Here is a 22,642-nt window from a genome sequence, read left to right as displayed (position 1 = left end):
CAAGATATGTCATTGGAAATTACAATATGTTTTATCGGAACGGGGGGGGGGGGGGGTGTTTCACAAAGATGTCGACGTGTACATGATATGCAACGCGCAATCTTATTGATCAATACGCACTAGTGCGCGTCCTCTTGGCATGATCTGACCAATGCTGTCATGCCTTTTATACTGCGCGCAACTAGACATTTAAGTGCGGCTCTAAGTCATACTTAAATCTTTGTGAAACACCCCTAGGTTAGGTTGGTTAATGTGACTCACTAAATGTAGCGTACGAGACTCTAGGCTGTCTGACCATCACGCCCCCATCACGATTTTTGTTCGTAGCTGCCGTCTCTGAAGTTCACGATTCTGTCAATAAGTACAGAATTATTCTTCACTCTTGTTTTGGAATGTTTCATTATTTTTTTTTCTTGTTTCCTTGATTTTGTACATTGATCATGCAATAATATTGTGATTTTCTTTATTTTTTTTATACTAAAAACAGAATTATAAAAATTCCAGAATTATTTTTAAGACTACATCTGATGTTTTTCGTGTGAGATTACTCAATCCCGGCCTGGAGGACAAACTTGTGGCCTTAATTTTATTCCTGGGGAGAATTTCATGAAAGGACACGTCAGAAGTTTAATCCGACAAGTCCCATTTTATCCGACACTTACCATAGTGACAGTCTTTCTACGCCAATCAAAATCAAGGAAAGATATCAGATCTGACAACTTGTCGGACAAAAATGTTGATGAAACGCCCTCTGGCCTCGAAGGTCTGAAGTCCTGCGCCGTTTGTCCTTAGGCCTGGCATGCTTGAGGAACTCGGTCCTTGCACAAAACTGAATCCCGTACCAAGGTATATCGGCCTGGTGCAGTCAAGATAGCCACGATCGGCATTCTACCGGGCTCGCGACGCTCTGGCCGCGCTCTGGTCAAAGGAAACTCGGCAAGGGCATCTGCTGGGGACCGTTTCATAGTCAGCACTGACAAGTTGTCTTTCTCCGACAGTTACCATAGTAACAGTCAGAGCCAGTGCCTTTCAGCCAATCAAAACCAAGGATTTCACTGAAATTGTCAGCCCTGACAATTTAGTCAGTGCTGACAACTTTCATGAAACACCAACCAGGTTGATCGGTGGTCGACGCATTCTCTAGCTCCATGCTCAATAACTCAATGTCACGCGTGCAGCCGATGCGAATTAACATTTTGTAAGGAGAGAATCGTCACCTCTACGTCGCCGAATATTTCTTATGTCACTGAGCTAAGCGGTTATTTTGAAAAATTGTATGCGACATGAAAAAGCGGCGGTAGACACCCCCCTCCCCCGTCTCATTTCAAAACAACAAGAAAATATGCATTTGGGATTTGGGATTTTCACGAGCTAGGGTATCTCCTGGCAGGAAACATCTGATCATTTATTGCTTCCTCGCTGTGTCGGGAGTACAATCACCTATTACAAAAACAAATCGTAGTTGAAAAAGCTTTTGCATTCGACAATTTTTTTTAAATTAGAAATCGACTCTTTAATCCACTTTGATATTAAAGGCATTCGAAATTGTTTGCGGTTAGAATGGTTGTTTTCGTCTGTCTGCGGCGACAACACAAATTCCAAAAGTAAGGTACTGAATAGTATTTTTTTATATTTTTGATCTAACGAGTGCGAGAGAGTTAAGTTTTATGTTAATGGCTTCTTGAAGGTTCAACCCCAACCCCTTTCAGGCATCCAGAAAACGACTGTGAAATTATCGCTTGTTTTGTCACAGTTTTTTGTAAAAAGTGTTACCAATCGTTAGAATGTGGTCAAAAGTTCCCTTTCCGAAAGCCGAAAGCGACGAAATTGGCAAGAATATCTTATAGTATTTACAGGAAAATTCGTCACAATAAATAGAAGGAAGAAAGAATTAAAGAAATGAATAGTATAGAATAGCATTTTTGCTTTATTTCAGAAAGTGTTTCAAATTGAAGTTCCACACTCCCGTATTGTCCCAGGAGTATCCTTGCCTGGGCGATGAGAATTCCAGACGTGCTCGAAGTATAATTACTCTTGAAGGATTCATTAAACGTGAAGACTAAACGGTTCTGTTGGTTGTGTGTTAACCTTTGAACACCGATTGACATTCTGATGAATTCTAATACACCCCCTCGTCTTGGGGACGAGCCAATATTTACCCCGGTTTAATTCCAATAAACCGCTTGCTCCTGTCATGGACTGGTAATACATGATGCCGTAAAGCAATTCAACGAGTGCATAGGCCTGTATGTTGACCAACTTGACCTGGTTGTTTTAATGAAGACATGCCGTTTTCGTTATTCGGCGAAGTAAAAGCCTTGACTTCTGTGGGTCACGGGGAATGTGTTGTTTTAATGGAAATCGTACTATCCTGTCAGAATTAACCCAGATGGAGTGAGTTTGAACTTGGACTTTTAGTGGTGGCTCATAGGTTTCATATCCAAGATTCGGATATTCTCCAATTTTGATTCCTTGTGTGTGGTTTATCTTTATTAGCAGTTACTTTTTTTAGGCCGATTGTGGAAATTCTGTTTATGTTTCCCTTACGGTTTAAGAACTCGGCACGACAGGTTTCTGCTGCGCATCCCCAAGATGGCATAACCAACTAGATAGGAAACATTTTACGCCGTGTCGACGTTCACCAGCCGTGGCTGATACTATAGACGATATATTACTCTCGGACACCCTAAGAGGAGATAAATGACCGAGCGGGGATTCGAACACTCACCGTCATCATGGAACCAACGCTCTAAAGACTATCCCGTTTGGGTTTTTATTTCCATTTGTGCTTATTTGAGATCAATGTGTGAATTGGCACGACGTTCAGACGTTCTGATTAATCAACTGTTGTTGTTAATTAAAGTTATTATCGCTGTTAGGTGGCCTATATGAATAGGTATACCTATATAGGAGGAATCTGTGAAGCGACAATAAATTGAATATTAATTGGATTTAATTAGATTTTCAATTATCACATGAAAATGTTGGCGCCAACTTTTGCCTGATATTAGGACTATGGTTGCTAAATTGTTCAACTTTTCAACTTTTGCTGGTCCTGATATCCTTGTGTTCATGGTGAACAGACCTAAATTGCCAATAAAATTATGAAGCATCTTAGATATTCTCCAGGTTTCCCTTCCGAACAATAAAATTCATCATTTTCGACTGGGACGAATATGCGGGTAAGAGTGAAAGTTGAAACGATGCCATCGACTTCTAAGTCGATATGATACGCCCTCGCTCTTTATATTTGTCTTGCCGATATTGTCTGTCATTTCACTTTTGCCGGTTGTTGGTGTTCCTGATCGTCTGATGGGAGGGACGCAAGCACCTGTATAGCCCTCACGTACGCGTTGAGTTCCGACTGCCAGGCGGAGGAGTCAGAACTAGACTGCTGGTTGGGTCTGTACCAACACATTGCCACCTGAAAACAAGAATTCGAACATCAAAGGATTGTGTTACGTAAGTGCATTAAAATTTCATGAAGGGCAAGCCAATATTTTTTTTAAGATAAATATTAAGTTCAACCATGTGCTGGGCATTTTGTGTGTGTTTTTTGTATAGCTACATACAAGAAAATATGGGATTTCCCGGCCGAAATCGGGAGTAAGCATTGACAGATGTTAACTTTTCTTTCTTTCAAATTCGACGGATTCCGTGCACTCGGGTATATCCCTGCTTCTTATTCTTTTTCTTGCTTAAAAATTTACGAAGTTCTCATTACAATGAATGGCAGTTTCTTATTGATCAATGAGCAATGCCCTTCTTTGCCCTTCGGTTTTCGGTTATCACGACGGCATGAATTTATCATTTAATAACGTTTATAGCAATCAATTTAGCACAACGTGCATTATAATTTGCCTTTAGGCGTTTTTGCAGTGCTCATTTTCTTTGTTTTCATCCTCTCTTTACCTATAGTAGAGAATATTCTTCTTTTTCCCCCTTCAGCTTTTTTTTCAATTCTTGTCATACAATGGGCGATTAATGATCGGTTTTCAATTATAATGCTCAACTTAAGAATTTACCTAATCTTTTTTAATCCATGAGCATTAAAAATTAAAGGAAAAATTTTTTGATCTACCATCTATCTATTTGCGATTCATCTTAATTACATTCATCATAATTTCATTGTGGGTCACGGGGGAAGGAAGGGTTACATAATTTGAATGGAGCTTGGGACGAGGGTCTCTGAAATTGAGTCTTTAGCCATCATATCTGCTGTCGGTCAAGACGTCGTGGGCGGTATGCCTGCATTCTACGATACCAACCCATACACTTCTCCTGAGTGATGGCGTCGATGTTTCTCCTGGCCATATGACAACGATGTCGACACGCCACGCCTTCATAGTTAGCCATGTCTGTTGAGCAGCCTTTCGGTCTCCTATAGGCTGTTGCATCTCAGGGCGTGTCAAATACCTCTTGACAGAAGACTGTAAGGCAGAATTAGCATTCTCACATGAATTTAGGAATGGTGAGTATGGCGGCAAAGGCTTCAGCTGAATATCTTGCTGAAAATTAGGTTGAAGCTGTGCTCTTACATAATGGCCTAGCATTGTCGTATATCAAGACGATTGGTTCTCCTTGCGGGAATCGAATGGAGGACTGTCGTGCCGTCTCCGCAAGGAATTCCTTGAAACTATTTCTGGTGATCGTCTCGGTAGAGACCATGTGGTGCAACAAGCCTACCTTCCCAGAAACGGCAAAAGTGACGTTGCACCTTTTGGCTCGTTGACCATGGTCAACTCTCCAAACAGGCTGACCTCGTTGTGCCCTTCCAAAAGAACGACGGCTCCAAATGTTGTAGCCGGCCTCGTCAATAAAGACTGTAAGGGCGATAACTCCTTCGGCGAGAAAACATTGCGCATATACTCCATTCGACGTTCGAGCGCTACTGGTGAATTCCTTCCATTAGTCCAGGACATCCTCAGCGAGGTATAGGCTGATGAACATTCCATCTAGAGTCCTGGATATAGTTGAAATGGAAAACTGTTGGCTTGTTGGGCAAAGTCGCTTCCAGGTCTCTTTTCACCTGATCTAGAGTGGCCAGCGGATTAAGATCAATAATGGCCTGAAGGTGGTGAGCTCTCATGTCTTCATCGATCTTAAGATTTTTGCGCCTCCCCTCGCCAGCTTATGCCGTCCGCCAGTTCTGAGATAAGTTGCTACGATGGATCTGGCTGTTGATCCTTTGTATTTGATGTGCATCGGCTAACTCAAGATAGTCAGCTTGGTGGCTTTCAAATGCAGCGATTGGTCTATCTTTATCTTCGTTGGGTATGCGCTTCTTTTTCATCCTCTTCTCTGCCACCTTTTCCTTCTTTTTCCTTTCCCCTCTTTTTCCTGCTTTTTTTGCGGGGTTTCGTGGAACCCAGGGACTCCCCACCCTGGCTACGAGGCCTGCCTGGGTAAACATGACGTTATTGTTGTTGTTATTATTAGGTCAAGCAACTGGGCATTGTGGTTCAGGGGAGAGTGTCCACATCATGAACCAAATGGCATGGGTTCAAGACTTAAGGAAAAAAGGGAGAATAAAGGACATTCTGCGATCTTGAGAGGTGCTCAATTGAGGGTAATTTTAATGTATAGGCCCGCTGGGAATAGAGGTCATAAGAGCTGATGTAGCTAATATTGGTATACCAAATGACCATAGCTATTATTTCTCGAAGAAATATGTTTTTTTATCTGCCTCTTCCACATTTGAATAGTTTTCTTGGTTTTTAAGCCATATGTACGTTCCATGTTGCAGATGTTTTATCTTTATTATATGTTTACTTTATATTATTCTAATTCATTTACTGGTATATTACCAAAATAAAACTGTCTATACTTGTCATGATGATTACTTATATAAGGTATTTTCCAAGATTATTAAATGTCATATTTAAGGACCAATAGTTAGGTAAGCTTTCGAGATACTCTGTCTGTTCCGAAAGTTGTGTTGTTTATTCAAGAACGAAAATGAGCTTCGTATTTGCTTTGCTCCCTGTATCGCTCTATATTCTGAAGTAGCCTTCATTAATACGAACTTCAATCCATCAAAAAGAAGGTAAATACCTCAGCTATTATCCAGATCATGTTGCCTCTATTAGCTCTCTATGTCAAACTCACTGCTTCGTTATTAAATATTTGCGCAAGACTAATATCACCGAGGGGCATAACTGAGACACCGTAAGAAGGAATCCGCCCCGTATAAACGTCTATTTTATTTCAATTGAAGCAACAGCAGAAATGAGGGTTTAGACATTGTGAACGAAATTTGAAGAATTTAATGAAAAAGAAATAACGAAGTAACCAATATTCAAAGTTTTGTTCTGCTACCTGAAGAATTGAGGATTACATTTCATTAAATATAAAACATTAAAGTGATATTCATATTCTTTGTGTGCAGTGATAAGAAGCGTTTGAATGATGATTTTGCAAAAATGTCCAGTCAAGTTATATCTCTTTAAAAAAAAGTCTATCCACATTATTTACAGTTATCAGTTGTATTAGTATACATCAATAAAACCGACGCTCGTAGAGTTTGAACCCCTATAATGTTGTTTTCTGTTTTTATGAAAATGTAAAATATTGGAGCGTAGGATTCTATCATGGCATCCTTTTAAGAATATTCCTCATTCACATTGTTGTATGTTTTGCTCTCTTTCTCAGTTTTAGATAATTTACTGTTATATATTTTTTTTTATTTATTGGTATAATTGCGATCAGCACAAGCACTGAAATTATCAATTTACAAGCACGCCAATGAAGTATATTTGTATTATTTGCATTTGTATTTATTTAGACAAATAAAACATACAAAGTAAAACATGTCAAGGGATATGCCTACAAAAAAAGGCTTGAAAACCCCGTACAAGTTTGAATCCCCAAAATATAATTACAATTAAGTAGCAGCAAGATAAAAACATAAGTTTAAACATCGGAAAATGAAACATTGTAAATTACCTTAGAAAAAGACATATATAACCTTTATAGATTTATGTTACAACTAAAAAGATTGAAAACAATCATTTTTTTTTTCAAAATCACCATATACATAAAAAAATATTGGTATAACTGTTTTTATCGTATCCACAACGTGTTAACAGGTTTGGGTTCTGGTAGCTTCTCTCATGCATTCTCTTTATTTTTAAAGGACATTATGCAAATTTCCTAGAGAAAAAAATATGGCATTGATGGATTTCCAGTACTTGAGAATGATCGGATCAATCGTAATTCTTTGTAAGACAGGGCCTAGTAATGATAATTTTTTTATGATACCAATGTTAAAGGCGGTAAAACCGTCATTGCTATAAAGACCGATGACCAGAAAGCTGTATAATTCTTTGTGCACAGTCAAGGAACAGAGGACATACAAAGGTGTTGATTGATATCTTAGGCTAATTATCACCTGTTTCTTCCACAGTAAAGTTGTTTAAAATTTCAAAAAAAAAATACAGTTCAAGATGACTTATGTAATCAAAGTTGCATTTGGTTATTTCTTATAGGTCAAACGGGAATCGGCTTTTTCTAAAGACGAAGCGGATTAAAAAAAACCAATATAATTCAAATCGTAGAATCATACCATAAAGACTTCTGATGAAATACATACATGTAATATAATATTTTTCATAAAAGATATGCATTTTTAACATTATTTTTCATAAAAGATGTGCATTCTTAACATTATTTTTCATGTTAATTCTTGCCTTTTTGTTAAACAGAATCGTTGGGATTTCTAACTAGAAGTTTTGTCAAATTTAAATATCTGTACCCCCATGGATATTTGTGATTTTATCTAATCCACTTTAGGATTTTTTTTTGCTAGAATTATGTCATCCTTTATCTACAGGAAGGAAATTTGCGATATTTTTTATTTAACGTAATTTCAGGCTGACTATAGACTCACTTATTCTAATTGTCAAAATAGAAAAGACATATACAAATAATACCTGTCATAATTGAATGAGAAATATGTGCATAAAGACAAAATCCGTTCTTTTCATCCCTGTCTAATCACACTAACTCTTTGCTGTACTTTGTTTTAAGATCATAAAGCGAAATTTCTTTGTAAATATCTATATTTCATTACATTACCATCATATTTTCGGAAGATCAGTGCAGATTGTTGTTTTCTTGACCTTGTCGGCGAGCTTTGGACTTCTGAATATTAGCTGCAATATGAAAACACCCCAATATTTTACTGCGCCGTAATAACCTCAGACAAGATTGCGCGTACGTTGATGAAGGTTTTATTGTGTTACCAGCATTTATTTTCAATTAACTGCATAGGTAATAATGATGAGCAAAATTTATTTTCTAGTGGAACGGGGGGGGGGCTTATAATTATTTTTAGAGGTCAAAAACTTGCCTGACTCAATCTACAGAGTTGTCATTTTACCTAAAAGAAAATGTCATTTCCCAATGGTATAACCTATACGTTCTTGAAATGATTTGGATGTAATAATTGCATTTGATAATGATCGAGTAATAATTGATAGTATTGAATATCTGAGCAACACTTGTCATGCTAATGTACCACTTATGAATCGATCACTTCATCAGAGTGTTAATTATTATCATTATTCACATAATTGTGAAATATGCGTGTAGGAAATTAAGAATAAACCACATTTGGTTCATTGTTAGTCTGATCGAGAGCATTTCCTTGAATTCGATTTCAATTTGGAAGCAATATCATGAACATGATTATCCCCATTATTTCGAACTGTCTGATTAATTCTCGAACAATATAATATTTGTCTTTAGTCTACAATTATACTGGTATGTATTGTTTGTTGAATCTTGTAAGTATGAACTACTTCATGATACCCCCCCACAGTACCCACCCCACCACCATCTACATGTGTCTGACTGAAAATTGACTCGATTATAATCGAAAAAACAAAAATAGAATCAAAATGAAACCGGGTAATATGCAAACCACGACTAAATTGTTAACTGATCCTGTAGTGAAAAATGATAAGATTTTTAAAAAATGAATATTGCATCCTTTAAGAAATCATGACTAGCATTGTGTATGCGTGCGCGTGCGTGTGTGTGTGAGGGTGAGGGTGTGTATGTTTTTAGAAGGTGTCAATCACATACGATTTTATTAACGTCTGAGACTGGACCGGTCTTCAACAGTACCCGATTTTTTTTTGTCTTTCATATTATCTTTTTCTTTATTCGTTCTTTCTCTTTTTTCAGGTATTTAGCATATTTTTTATCAAGATGGAGTTGGATGAAGTTTTGCACGAGCTCAAAGACTGGGGCAAATACCAGACCATGGCATTCATCCTCATCACGATAGCTGGAACTTGGTTCCCTGCTTGGCAGATCTCTTCATTGGTACGTGCTGATAGATGGTGGTGATGTCGATGCTGGTGCGGTTGGTGGTGGGGTGGTGATGGTGCTGGGGATAATGATGATGATGTGGTGGGAATGATGGTGGTGGTGATGGTGGTGGGGTGATGGTGGCGGTGGGGTGATGATGGTGGGGGTGATGGTGGTGGTGGGGATGATGGTGATGGGGATGATGATGATGGTGGTGATGGTGGTGGGGATGATGGTGGTAGTGGTGATGGTGGGGTGATGGTGGCGGTGGGGTGATGATGGTGGGGGTGATGGTGGTGGTGGGGATGATGGTGATGATGATGATGGTGGTGATGGTGGTGGGGATGATGGTGGTAGTGGTGATGGTGGTGGGGATGATGGTGGTAGTGGTGATGGTGGTTGGGATGATGATGGTGGTGGGGATGATGGTGGTGGTGGTGATGGTGGTGGGGATGATGGTGGTGATGGTGGTCGGGTGATTGTGGTGGGGGTGATGGTGGTGGTCGGGATGGTGGTTGGATGATGGTGGTGGGGGTGATGGTGGTGGTGGGGATGATGGTGGTGGGGATGATTGTGGTGGTGGTGGTGGTGGTGGTGATGGGTAGTGGTGACTAGTCGACTGGGTGGGGATGATGGTGATGGTGGTGAGTGTAGTTGTTGTATGGCAGGGTTAGTGGGATGGTTGGGGTGGTGATTATAATAGTGATGGGAGAGATTGTGGTGACGGTTTCGGCGAATGTAGTGGTGATGGTGGTGGTGATGCTTGTAATTGTAAGGTGATAGTGGGAGTTGTGGTGGCGGTGATTGATGATGGTAGTGATGGTGGTGGTTTGTTATCTTTATTGTGCTCTTTCCTATTACTTTCATCATGTTCATGGTGAAAACAACTATCTTATTCATCCTTCCCAGTCAGTTAAGAATGATTTGAGAGTCAAACGAACTTACCTCTTCAGCCCCTACTGCGAGAGATTTACGTCATAATTTGCTATCCATAGTTAAACCGCAACTTTAGATCAGAGTATTGATGAAACCCGACTTCAGAATCCGTTCCCTTGCCTTTCACTGGCACCCAAAAAACCCACCATTCTACTTTTTTTTCGACCGCAGAGCTTTACCATGGCCGAACAGGAGTACTACCACTGCACCCCTGCCCCAGGGACTTTCCCCAACGAATCCCTAGTGTTACAGAACAGGACCGATGAGGGCGCTGTAACATTTGGCGTGGAGAGCTACGAGAAATGCTTGATGTATGACATCATGGAGGGAGAGATGATCACGAACGAAACAGAAATAGTTGGATGTCAGTATGGCTGGGACTACTACACAGTGTACCCAGAGGAGTCGACAGCATTGATGGAGGTATATTTTTTAAGGATGTCAATGACAGAGGCAGAGCCATTACTACCGCAATCTAATCAACCTTCGTATTACATATTATCCCTGATATATCAACAACAAATACCGATGCTATTGCTCATGATTATGGCCCTAATAATGATTACATAAAATTGAAGTTCTAACACTTATATCGATAATCCATGTTTATAAAATTGCAATTCAAAATAGATTAATTAGATATAATAATAATAATGATGATGATAATGATAATAATTATTATCATTATTTTTTAGTTATATTATAATATAGGTTTTCCCGTCCAATTTCGTCAAAATTTCAACCGATTTAATGATGTAATAGTTCAATTTGCAACTAATTCGAATGACCTATGAGATAAACATTTAAATACCCAAATACTTTATTTGATTTAATCATATTGGCACGCGATTTCATGGTTATTTCATTTAAACAAGTATAAAGATCAAGCAAATTCAAATAGCCGAAGAGATGTTTTCAAATTCGCAACGGTACCCTCCTTGCGAAGGTTTAGGAATTCAAAATCATTAATATGCGATCACTTATAGGATATGGACAGTGTTTTCGTTTTTATTTTTTTTTTACTTCATTTGAATGATTATGGAAATGGGTTTTACTTCTTAATTGGATGTTTATCATTATACTGAAATGTATCATCCATCTGAAAAACCATCATCGGAACAACAACTCGTTTTTCCACTTTCATTCAACTATAGAACGTGGTCAATACCATCACTTCCCCACAACGATATAATTTACAATTATGTGAAATAAAAAAAGAAAAAGATGATGAAAAAAATACCTACCATTGACATATGTCATCCACCCACTCACTGGCGGATCCAGGGGGGGAGTGGCACACCCGGCTCGTGTCCGTGCCCCCCCCCCCTTTGAGAGCCACAATTAAAAAAAAATCGTGGACCGTCCCTTATTCTTTGGTTAAAAACCTTCGGTTTTGCTCGTCAAATTCCTAGGGAAAATGGCCCCTTTTTTGGAAATCCTTGATCCGCCCCTGCACCCACTCATTAATCACTAAAAGAATAACCGTTCACAACCATATCCTATATCCTATAAGTGTTACATGAATTACGTCTTTATCAAAAATAATGGAATAAAATTATTCTAACTGAAAGATTAGAAAAAAAAGTAGGGTAAAGTTTGGAGAAAAAAATTGTATAACGTTATAGAAGAAAAATGAACACAGAAACATGTTATCTGAATTTGGACGTTTAAAGTGCAAATATGTGTGCCGATTAATGAAATTGAAAATGGTATTTTGGGTGAAATTAAACGATCAGTTCGTCGTTGCGAAATTAAATGACGACTTTGGGCCATTAATTTGAACGAATTTCTCCCTAAATTGAATTTCTACCAAATTCAAAGGAATGATATAGAACGGAATCAAATGATGAATAAATGAAAATGAACCATGTGTGCAGAGGGTTGACAAAATATTTCGAATTTGAAAGTCCTTTCATTAATTTAAATGCAACCCTGATGAAATTGGACGGGAAAACCTATAATACTGATAATAATGATAATAATAATAATATAGTAATTTGGTCTCCCAAAATAATAATCTAGAAGTATTACTATTTTCCGACAATACTATCAAAGTTTGACCTGGTAAAACAAAATAAATGATAGAGAAAGACATGCAAGAATATACGGTTGAGAGGTATGGCAGTTTATTTCATGCTTGAGTAAATCCTCATCCTGGAAGTCATTTAACATTTTTCTTCTTTAACAGGGTGTTTAAATCTTCTCCTTTGAATCAAGTAGTTATTTTTCATAGACTTCGACGAGTATTAAAGCATAGGATTTGGTTTCATACTGGAAAAAATGCGGTGGTATTTGTTGTCATATCTATGTACGGGGGGGGGGGGCAGTCAAATGTATTGCTGTACGCATGCTTGACCAATTATTTCCTGAAACCCCCTAAACGAGTTTTATTTCGTCGTGCAAAAAAAAAACCCTAAGTAAGTTTTTCGCGGGCTTTATTTACGCATTTTGGCCCCTAAACAAGTTGTCGCCAGAATATGACCCCAGGGAAAAACATACCCTAAACACGTTTGTCTAGTCTTAAAAAAGCTTTGAAAAAAATACCTTAAATACGTATGACCCCGCGATTTACCATTGACCAGTCTTTCAAAACCACCTAGGTTTTATACTCTTAACGAGTGCACGCGCGGCCCGCGTCCAAATCTGAATAAAAACCACCCCTTTAAACGCGTTTTTTTTTCTGGGGGGGGGGTTGGGCGTGGGGGTGGGGTTAAGATTTTATACAACTCTGTTTACTATATGAACCTTACAGTATTTGTTGAACCGTTTAAACAATCAAGTTTAATTCATTGAACATTAGATATTGAAAATTAAACTTTGTTGCTTAATATTTAAACACTTGTGTTTAACTGTTTAAACAATTATTGTAAGGTTCATATAGTAAACATCGTTGTATATTTTTTTTTTACTGTGTAAACTTTGCTGTTCTGCCGGCCTTGTCACCTTGAAATGAAAAAAATAATCAACGTAGTAGCACAGTGAATTTTTTAGGATTATGTTAGTTTTTCAAAGAATCAGCCATCGTTTTCAAATGTATTTATGGCATTTAAGACAAAACTATAATGTTATGTTTAAATACTTTCTCATACAGATGGACCTTGTATGCGATAAGGACATTTGGGTGTCAACAGCACAGTCCATTTATTTCGCAGGGGTGATGGTTGGAGCCTTCGGGGCGGGGCAGCTTTCGGATATATTTGGACGAAAGAACGTCTTCATTATATCTCTCATCGGGGAAGGGATATGTGGACTGGTCCTCGCGTTTATGTACAACTATTATGCTTTCGTTTCCATCTGGTTTCTCGTGGGTATGTTTGAAAATGTAAGTTTTCTAGTAATTATTTATTACTATTACTACTGCCCTGCATCGACAGTTATGCGTCATGACCTGGGCCTATCTTAATTTTTATTATGTTTTGTACTGACTTTGTAAATTTCTTCCCTTATTGTGATTTCAATAAAGTGATATCAAATCAAAATCATTATAGTGAGATAATGCAGATTAGAAGTCTAAAAGACTTCGGATATGCTGGTATAAAGGTTCAGACGAAACAAATCTTCCTATCATTGAGCGGATTATTCTTATCTTATTTTCAGTGTGGGAAAAATCCGATTTGCTGCTTCTTTTGAACTTTCATTTACAAATTGCCATTTATCAAAATTGGTTAGTTTGTCCGTTATCTTTATTGTTCCTTATCCCCTTTACAGTTCCCTCTGCTCTATTGTCGTGAAATTGCTTGTTCAAGTTCAAGTTGAAGTTTTATTTCCATTTCCATTATCAACATTACAAGCAAATACAAATCAAACATACATTATAAATATAAACAAAAACAAATGAAATATGATAACAATGATTACAATATAACTATGCTTGAAATGTTATATGCACATAAATGTGAAATTTATGGCCTACAATATGATTGATTGTTGACATGATATATAAAAAACATTTGGCATTATCGAAAGACTCTTCATTTTGGCGCATTTTTATTTTCTCCTTTTTTATATCTTCGATCAGGGGATTAATATCGTGGAGTATGTTCTTGTCGTCGAGATGTTTACGCCCAAGAAGCGGACTGTGGCGGCGTGTATCAACAATATCTCTTGGGGGCTGGGCATCACTCTCTTGGGCCCTATCGCATGGCTTTTGAAAGATTGGCGGTGGATGCAGATCGCTATATCTGTACCATGTTTCATAGGCATTTTCTATTTCTGGTGAGGATTGTTTGCACAGAACAAAATTGTTATCAAAAGATGATAATAAATCCGATTATTATCAGTGGATGTTTTGATATCACTTACACAAATAAAAAGTAATAGAGGATCCATAGGTCACCATTGTGGAACTGCAGCTATATATTACAGGGACTACATGTATTAAGGCGTAACTTTATTAAACAATCTGGTCAGATATGAATAGACTGTTGGATCAAGACACTTCGAACGCGAGAAATATTCAGTTTAAATAAAACTTTGCTTTGAAGTAAATTTTTGTAATGAAACTTGGTTCGAATGGTTCCTTGTCCACTATTGCATCCGAAGACAAGGTTGAAAAAATATTGCGATACTGAATGGTTGATTGTAACATTCATCACCTTTTATATACTTTTCTTTGTTTGAAAATAAACTCAGATGACTTTAAATCTTGATACGTAATTTGAAAATGAGAATGATAATAATCGTCTTCTAATTTATCTTCCTGCTTTCATCAGGCTTATCCACGATTCCATTCGATGGCTTCTATCGCGGGGTCGTTCCCGCGAGGCACAGGAAGTCGTCAAGAAGATTGCGAGGTTCAATGGTGTCGACCCCGTTCCCTGCTTAACCGATTCCGACGACGACATCGCATTGACAAGGGAAACGTACGTGAAGAAGTCGCCGGAAGGGATGTCGAATGGAGAGTCTGAGATAGGTGCCGGGGACGCCGATAAGAAGGAAGATCAATTGAAGAAGGCTTCATCGATCGAGTCGTTGACGACGTTTTTCGGTGTACTCAAGAAAAGGAGGCTGTTGTTGAATTCGATTAATATGTTCTGTCAATGGTAAATGCAGTTGGAGTAGATTGCCATTTGATATTTTACTTTCAAAGCTGAAGGGGGGGGGGGTCACTATGGATGTTCAACTTTGCTAAATCTCTCTATCTTAAAAAAATCCAGTTGGCCTATTCCTTTTTGTAAGCATACTTTATTTTCAGTAGGTCTACAAAAACTTTTCAAATTTTCATTTTTTCATTTTGGATTAATTTTTATGTCGAGTTCTCTTTTCTAAACGATGCATATTGTGACACTGACTTAAAAGTTTTTAAAGACCAATCCAACGCTGCCTTTTTATTATTTTTTTGCTTATCAAAGATTCGTTTTTGGTCGTCCTATATATCTACTGGTTGATTGGCTCTGTTGGTAGAGCGTCTGTCTCACAACTGGGAGGTCGGGAGTTCGAACCCCGGCCGCGTCAGACCAAAAGACGTTAAAAGATGGGAGTTGCTGCTACCCTGTTTGGTGTTCAACGATTTAAGGGATAGAGCAACGTCGATGTGGCGCTGCACAGTGGCTGCCGGGCCCACGATCAATTGGGCAAAATGAATTTTCTGAGTACTTTTGTTCTAGATTTCAATATCAAACAATAAAATATGGATATATTTTTTCATCTAATTCGCTTTTCTAATCCCGCATCCTTTCTTTTTTTCGCTGCTCTCTAACCCCTCATAGGTTGATGTGTAGCCTGGTATACTACGGATTCTTTCTGAACACCAGCGTCCTGGCTGGTGATAAATACCTCAACTTTTTCCTTCTTGGTCTTGTCGAGATACCAGCCTACGCCCTCATTACATTAACACTTGTCAAGTAAGTAATTTTCACTTCCTAATTACATGATGGCTTCGTGGTTTATCTATCTATCAATCAATCTATCTATGTATCTATCTATCAATCATCTATCTATGTATCCATCCTTCCATCTATCTATCTATCTTCCTATCTATCTATCCATCTATATATCTATCTATCTACCAATCTTTCTTTCTATCTATCTATCTATTTGTCTGTCTGTCTTTTTTTATTCATTTTTTTTATTATTCATGCATGTTCACAATGTCACAATATGAGTACAAGGTATAACATTACATATGTCATTATGTACAGACTATTAAGTATACAATAAGGAAAGTACATAATGAACATGCGAAGGTGCGACAACATAAGCCTCGGACCTTGATTGGTTGAAACACCTTTTGAATTTATTTATATCGCTTAAAACAAACAAGCAAAAATAAAAAAAATACAGTGAGATAAAGACTAGAACACATAATAAAATATTTTTTAATAAGGAAGAGAGGCAATAAATGAAGAAGAACATAAAGGTTAATGACTTCCTTGACATTGAATATGATATTGTTATGAATATAGTGGTAAACTAAACAATGTTCAATTTCAATTCTCTAGTAACAAAGAAAAGGGAGAAAAAAAATGATTCTGTCATTTTGAATGAAGTTTTTAGGATTTAGTCAGGACATGAATGAGACATTATTAAAAGATTAGACTTCATTGAAGAAGTTCTGATATTCACGAATATGTAGAAGCGTAAGCAGTTATTCAGAATCCCCCTAAAGCTCAGAAAATGGTAGTAATATATTTTTGTTTCGTTATAGGTTTTCGTTTATAACAATAACAAAACATGAAGTTAACACTATAGGAAATCGATGGTTATTTTTTCAGAATAGGTAAAAGTGAATAAAAAAATACAGAATACGTTGTGTTTGATGATAGAATTGAATGTTTTAAACAAATTCAAGAATTTTTTCACGACACAACAAACATAATATACTGCACCTTCACATCTGCAAACGATAAAGAGCTTTCCAGACAAAAATATCTTTATATTTCTATTTTTTGTAAAAATTATCCTGATGTAAAGTAAATTCCACTTTCGTAAATCCAAGCAGAGATCCTTTTGTTTAGGGGGATGATCTAATGTGTCATACCCCCACCTTTTGAAATAGTGTGACGTCACAGATTGACACCAGTGGTGATCAAAAACATGCTTCAATTATCGTGAAATTGTTGCCACTTCTGAAGGATTCCATGGCGAAGAAGAATAGTCTAGTAGGTTTCACGGTACAAAATGTATCTGTCTTGGGCAAGTGTTGGTCCTGAAAAGGACTACCCAAACTCGACGTTTCGACAGGTGTGTTCTTGTCGTCTTCAGGAGAAGAAGAAGACAAGAACACACTTTTCGAAACGTCGAGTTTGTGACCAACACTTGCCCCAAAAAGATACATTCTGTACCGTGAAACCTACAACACTAAATTCTTGCCAATCATAAATTGTCATACATGCATATTTCTACCTTGTAGATGGGGAAGGCGATCGACATTAATCGTGGCAAACTTGGTAGCTGCTGTCGCTTGTGTCATCACAGCCTACGTTCCAGAGAAATCAGGTAGTACGGACTTTTCGCAATAACTACACAGACGCTTTCTACAACGCATCAATTCCTTTGAAAATAATAGTAAAATCACAATGGACAGCTGAGAGGAATTAATCTAAAGTTGGTGGATCGGAACAGCTAATCGTCCTAAGATTCGGACCGGACGAAAAATTACAAATCATGTAGTTCGTCCAGAGTCCAGGACGACAATGGTGTTCCGATTTACCTATTTTCGACAAAGGCTATGTAGAAAGCATCTGCGTCGTATTTGCGAAAGTTCCCTATTATGGAGACACTGAAGAAAAACGCCATCTTGTGGTGATATTGTGAGAGTGTGATGAATATTAGGCATCATCAGATCATCAGATCATTTTGCCGTGAAAAAGTATGTTTTGCCTCTTCAAGTGCACAGCTTGCGCTTGGAGGGTAATTCAAATATTACGTTTCATGTGAAAGTTAGCCGGCACTGAAAATGCTTTACCCATGCATCCCTGTTTGAAATATAACAGCTTATACAGGCCTGCTTACAAATCTTGCTGAATGCAACATTTTACATTAATTTTACTTGTCCCCCCCCCCCTTAATTTCGTTATTCTGTATTAATCAAAAGAGCGTAATTATTTTCATTTTCGTTGTTTGAATTCTTGTTCATGGGAGGGGGGTACAAATGTGTCATTATTTTTTTTTAGTTTTCATTGTTCATTATGAAATAATTCATCAATATTCAAATATATTATTGCTTAGTTTTTAATTGTTGTTTGCTGTTTTCCACTGTGCTCATAAGCAAGAACAATACGACATAATATCTTTTTTTTTATTCTGATTTTTGTTTCATTGATAGATGACGGAACGAATTTACAGCCAATTATAATTACATTTGCCATGATTGGGAAACTTGGCATAACCTGTAGTTTCGGCACAGTCTTCGTTTACGGAACCGAGATTTTCCCCACGTCAATTAGGTAAGATTTGTTCAATAAATCATGTAAAAGAAACCATGACTGTAAATATTTTTACGTTTGCTGCCCTCTACGAAGAGGTTGGTAATATTCATCTCATATTTCAATATCATTGATAAACGAGGGAGGAGGTGGAAGAAAAAATAGGACAAAAAGAATAAAATGAGAGAGAAATAAAATGATAGGAACATTAATGTGTGATTTGCGTCATGGTTTCAAGCTTTCAAAACAGATCTCCCAGTGTAGATCGGATGAGTTGAAATTTACTGTGCAAAATGGCGCAGCGTGGTGTAATATCTTAAGATATCTCTTTCCCAATCACAATTTGTACCTTCATGTTGTATGAACGTGGGCTCACTTTCACTTAAAAATAACTTTACTTAAGGTTAAATGAAATAATCTACTTTGAAGCATGTTCGGTTAATCAATCATTATCTTGTTTCTATTTCGTCACCAGAAACGTCGGATTCGGTCTGTGCTCATTTTGGTCTCGCGTCGGTGGTATCATTGCTCCTTTTGTTATTTTTATCGTAAGAACCTCACAGAACTCGTTAAATAGATACAGATACAAGTCATGTACATGTATACCTTAAGCCCTTTTCATTTCACTTTCATCAGTTATATTCATTATGTTTCCAATGTAAAGAATGCGCCAGTTGAATACACACTTGTTTCTGTTTTTTTCGAATGATAAAAGTTTCAAGTTTTAATTTATCAATGGAAATTAAGAATGTCTTGAGGCCTTGATTATCTATATCCGGTATTTCCTCTTTGTTTAAGAGAAGATTTTTTACTCATCATTTAGTGCCTACGGCAAAACTCCTGATGATAAAAAAAGTAATTAACGAAAAAAATGTTTTAATTTGTTATAAAGTTCATATTCCCCCTTTATATTTTTTCTCTATACAGAACAATATCTACAAACCTGCTCCACTCCTAATCTTTGGCGTTACGTCGTTCATTTGTGGTGGCATTGCTTTCTACCTACCCGAAACCCTGAACCGTCCGCTACCCGAAACGCTTGATGATGGTAACACGCTTCATAAGACGAAACCCATTCGCTCTAATACAGAATATATAGCGGGCGAGAGGAACTTGGCAGTAGAGACGTAGGTGAAGTTCCGGCTTGTGTCTATCCGATTATTCCATTCAGCTTCGTTCGAGAGACGCCCTCTACGTTTGTCCAAGTCGGGATTCGGCGATCACATTCTACCTTTCTCCATCGTCCATATAATCCACAGGGTTGCTCTTATACTCCTACTCCCATGACCAGACTTTCAGCTCAACCCTTGCAAAACAGTCAGTTGACCAACATTGGGGTCAATCGATGCTGGCTCTTATTCAACAATTTGGGCATGTCCATATAACTAGATCATGGAGCGATATTGTCGGACTTGTCAATAAGTTAGGGTGATGTTACCATATTTGATCGATATGAAAGAATGGAAGTGGAAAACTAAAGCCCATTGCGATATCTCCAATGCCAAACTAATCAGCTTCATCAAACCCGATCAAGGAATTTCAGCCTTGTCCGTCCAGCTTGGCAGGTTATTTGGTCGACCTTGATCTGGCTCTCTCCCCAGCGCTCTGGCTCCCTACTCGAATATTCTGAACATGTCCAAAATGTTCGAGTGAGGGAAAATGAATTAAGATTTAAATTTCTAATTTAATGTCGATCGAGGTAGAGTGATATCGATAGCAGTAGATTGACCCCGATTTTCTTGTCGAGCTTAATCAACTTCACTGCAAACATATTGATCGATCTTGATAGATCGTCGTCAGTGGGAACCTAGCCTGACAGTTCAACGGTTCATTGATAATACCGGCAAGCAGAACAAAAATGAAAAAGGTCTCCACGTGGAGAGATTGCGTGAGCATCACTAAAAAATTTGGTCAGTAAAAACGTAAAATGAACATCATAATGATATTTTACATGCATGATCAGCCCCCCCCCCTCACTTTCTACTCAGCCCCCACTCCCCAATCAACATTTCCAAACCGTTCCACTCAACCCCTCTGCCCAATGATGTTTGTAAAACTCAATTGGAGTTCAGAGAAAATTGTTAAGTCCTGCTTGGGTAAGGCTGTTGACTGATTTTGTATGGTTCAAAAAAAACCTCGAGCCCGTTTCAGAAAGCATTGTTACGCTACTTAAAAAAAATCAACTCAACTTGAATTTCATCCAATGTGGTGCTCCTGATAATGGTTTGTGTTTGATTTTTTTTTTAGTTCTGTGTATTTGTAACTTGAAAAAAAATGTATAAAAAGGAGGTTATTGTTATGATATTAGACATATGGCACTGCAAGATGTACAGACATTACAATGACAATTATGTAAAAAAAGAGCAAACAAAACAAAGTAAGGATATCGTATGCCTCTCTTTATGAATTTCTGAAACGTATTTGAATGTAGTTTTGTGTTGTATATAAATAGTGTTGTCTATGTTTTAACTAGTAGAAGGGGATATCTATGCCTTTGTAGACGGCATGCTTTTCTATTTCTAAACTTGCTTGAAGGATTTTTCGTAAATTTTACGAATCACAAATTCCAAGGATAAGTGTTTTACTGGGGAGTATTACGTATTTTTTATTGACAGGCTATTTAACATTATCGTTCTACATGTATATATGTATATTTGTGTTTCTTTGTCTATTTTAGTTTCACCCATTTTGACATTCCAAAATAGCGTCGGCATGCTCAATTGCTATATTTAAATAGCTAGGATGGATACATTTTTACGTTCCCTCCAAAGGGAGTGCACAGCAATCATATTATTCTTGAAGGTGAAATGTCCTATGAACGAATTTTCTGCTAAAATATGAAAAGTAAGAAGTTAATCAAACAGTTATTCTTTATTGGGTGATCGAAAGGGTTCGTACGCTCATATGGGGTCTTAAAATACACTCTATAAATAAGGAGATATCACCTTAGAGGTGATATCTCCTTGCTAAAAGTACTGGGTAAAGTGCTCCATGAGGGTAATTATGTGTTCAACTAACATTGGCATTGAGGGGGGGGGGCATTTTTATTTATTCAGTGTGATGAAAATCTTGCCCATGAGGGTAATTACTACTTATTTTTAACCTTACTGGACGAAATGCTTCCCGCATCGGGTAAAATACTGCCCCCAATTGGTTGGACACATAATTACCCTCGTGGTAGTAAAATTTTACCCAATATTTTTTTAGTGTAGGTAAACACTAAACACTAGTAATAATAATAAAACAAATTCTTGACTTTTCAAGAATACGACGAGGTTAACTCCCTTTTTATATACCCCCATTGAATTTTGAGATAATCATCGAATATTTCACATTTTATAAAATTTTATCAATATATGAACACGTAGAAAAAAACTAACCTATGTGAAATTGATGACTAGATTTAATATAATTCCATCTGTAATTTATCATGATTCTTTTTCTTTCACTGCTCACTAATTTTTGTAATATTTTCTTACGTATAGGACCTACTGTATAATTATCTTTAATCATTGTCATTATCATTCTTAGTATTACCCTTGTCATTGTCAATGGTATCATTATCTATATTATTTTACATAACATACGTAATTTTTTATTACTATCATTATTATCATCATCATAATCACCACCATCACCACCACCACCACCATCATCATCATACTCATCATCATCGTCGTCTATTACTATTACTTAATATCTGTACAATTATTATTAATTTTCCTTTGAATGATGGAATTATCACATTGTTTTTTTAACTGTGATTACCCTGAAATTATCCCTTCACTATGTCATGGTGAGTATTTTACTGTTATTTTTATTACCATAGTTCCGGCAAGCTTGTCGATTTTATGCCTGTGGTGTGAAAAGTACTGAATATATTGGCATTAGTTCTCTAGAAACTTTTCAGGGTTAAACATGTTCACACTTGATTTTTCAATGGTACGACGAACGAATTGCCATAGGTAAAGTACAACCCACCAAAAATGATTTGAATAAATAGAGGGAAATTGTACTGACATCGA

The 22,642-nt window shown here is 37.3% G+C and overlaps 1 protein-coding gene across 1 annotated transcript; it reads left to right on the top strand.

Annotated features, from left to right (window-relative positions):
• Positions 1 to 2,202: 2,202 nt before the first annotated feature.
• Positions 2,203 to 20,780, top strand: LOC121430311 (organic cation transporter protein-like). Its single transcript, XM_041627589.1, has 11 exons — positions 2,203 to 3,462; positions 9,190 to 9,330; positions 10,423 to 10,674; positions 13,343 to 13,573; positions 14,270 to 14,466; positions 14,964 to 15,293; positions 15,960 to 16,094; positions 17,603 to 17,688; positions 18,518 to 18,638; positions 19,093 to 19,165; positions 19,545 to 20,780. The coding sequence occupies exons 2-11, from the start codon at positions 9,214 to 9,216 to the stop codon at positions 19,746 to 19,748; spliced, it is 1,746 nt and encodes a 581-aa protein (XP_041483523.1). The 5' UTR covers positions 2,203 to 3,462; positions 9,190 to 9,213; the 3' UTR covers positions 19,749 to 20,780.
• Positions 20,781 to 22,642: the final 1,862 nt, after the last annotated feature.

The sequence above is a fragment of the Lytechinus variegatus genome, chromosome 16 (genome assembly GCF_018143015.1).
Source record: "Lytechinus variegatus isolate NC3 chromosome 16, Lvar_3.0, whole genome shotgun sequence".
In the NCBI taxonomy this organism is placed as follows: domain Eukaryota; kingdom Metazoa; phylum Echinodermata; class Echinoidea; order Temnopleuroida; family Toxopneustidae; genus Lytechinus; species Lytechinus variegatus.
Note: the sequence above shows the minus strand (reverse complement) of the source record. Positions and strands in the feature narration are given on the sequence as shown.

Coding starts and splice junctions, on each gene's coding strand:
- LOC121430311 (XM_041627589.1), top strand. CDS start 9,214: ATGGAGTTGGATGAAGTTTTGCACGAGCTCAAAGACTGGGGCAAATAC. Junction 14,467..14,963: donor ATAGGCATTTTCTATTTCTG/GTGAGGATTGTT, acceptor TGCTTTCATCAG/GCTTATCCACGATTCCATTC. Junction 16,095..17,602: donor ATTACATTAACACTTGTCAA/GTAAGTAATTTT, acceptor TCTACCTTGTAG/ATGGGGAAGGCGATCGACAT.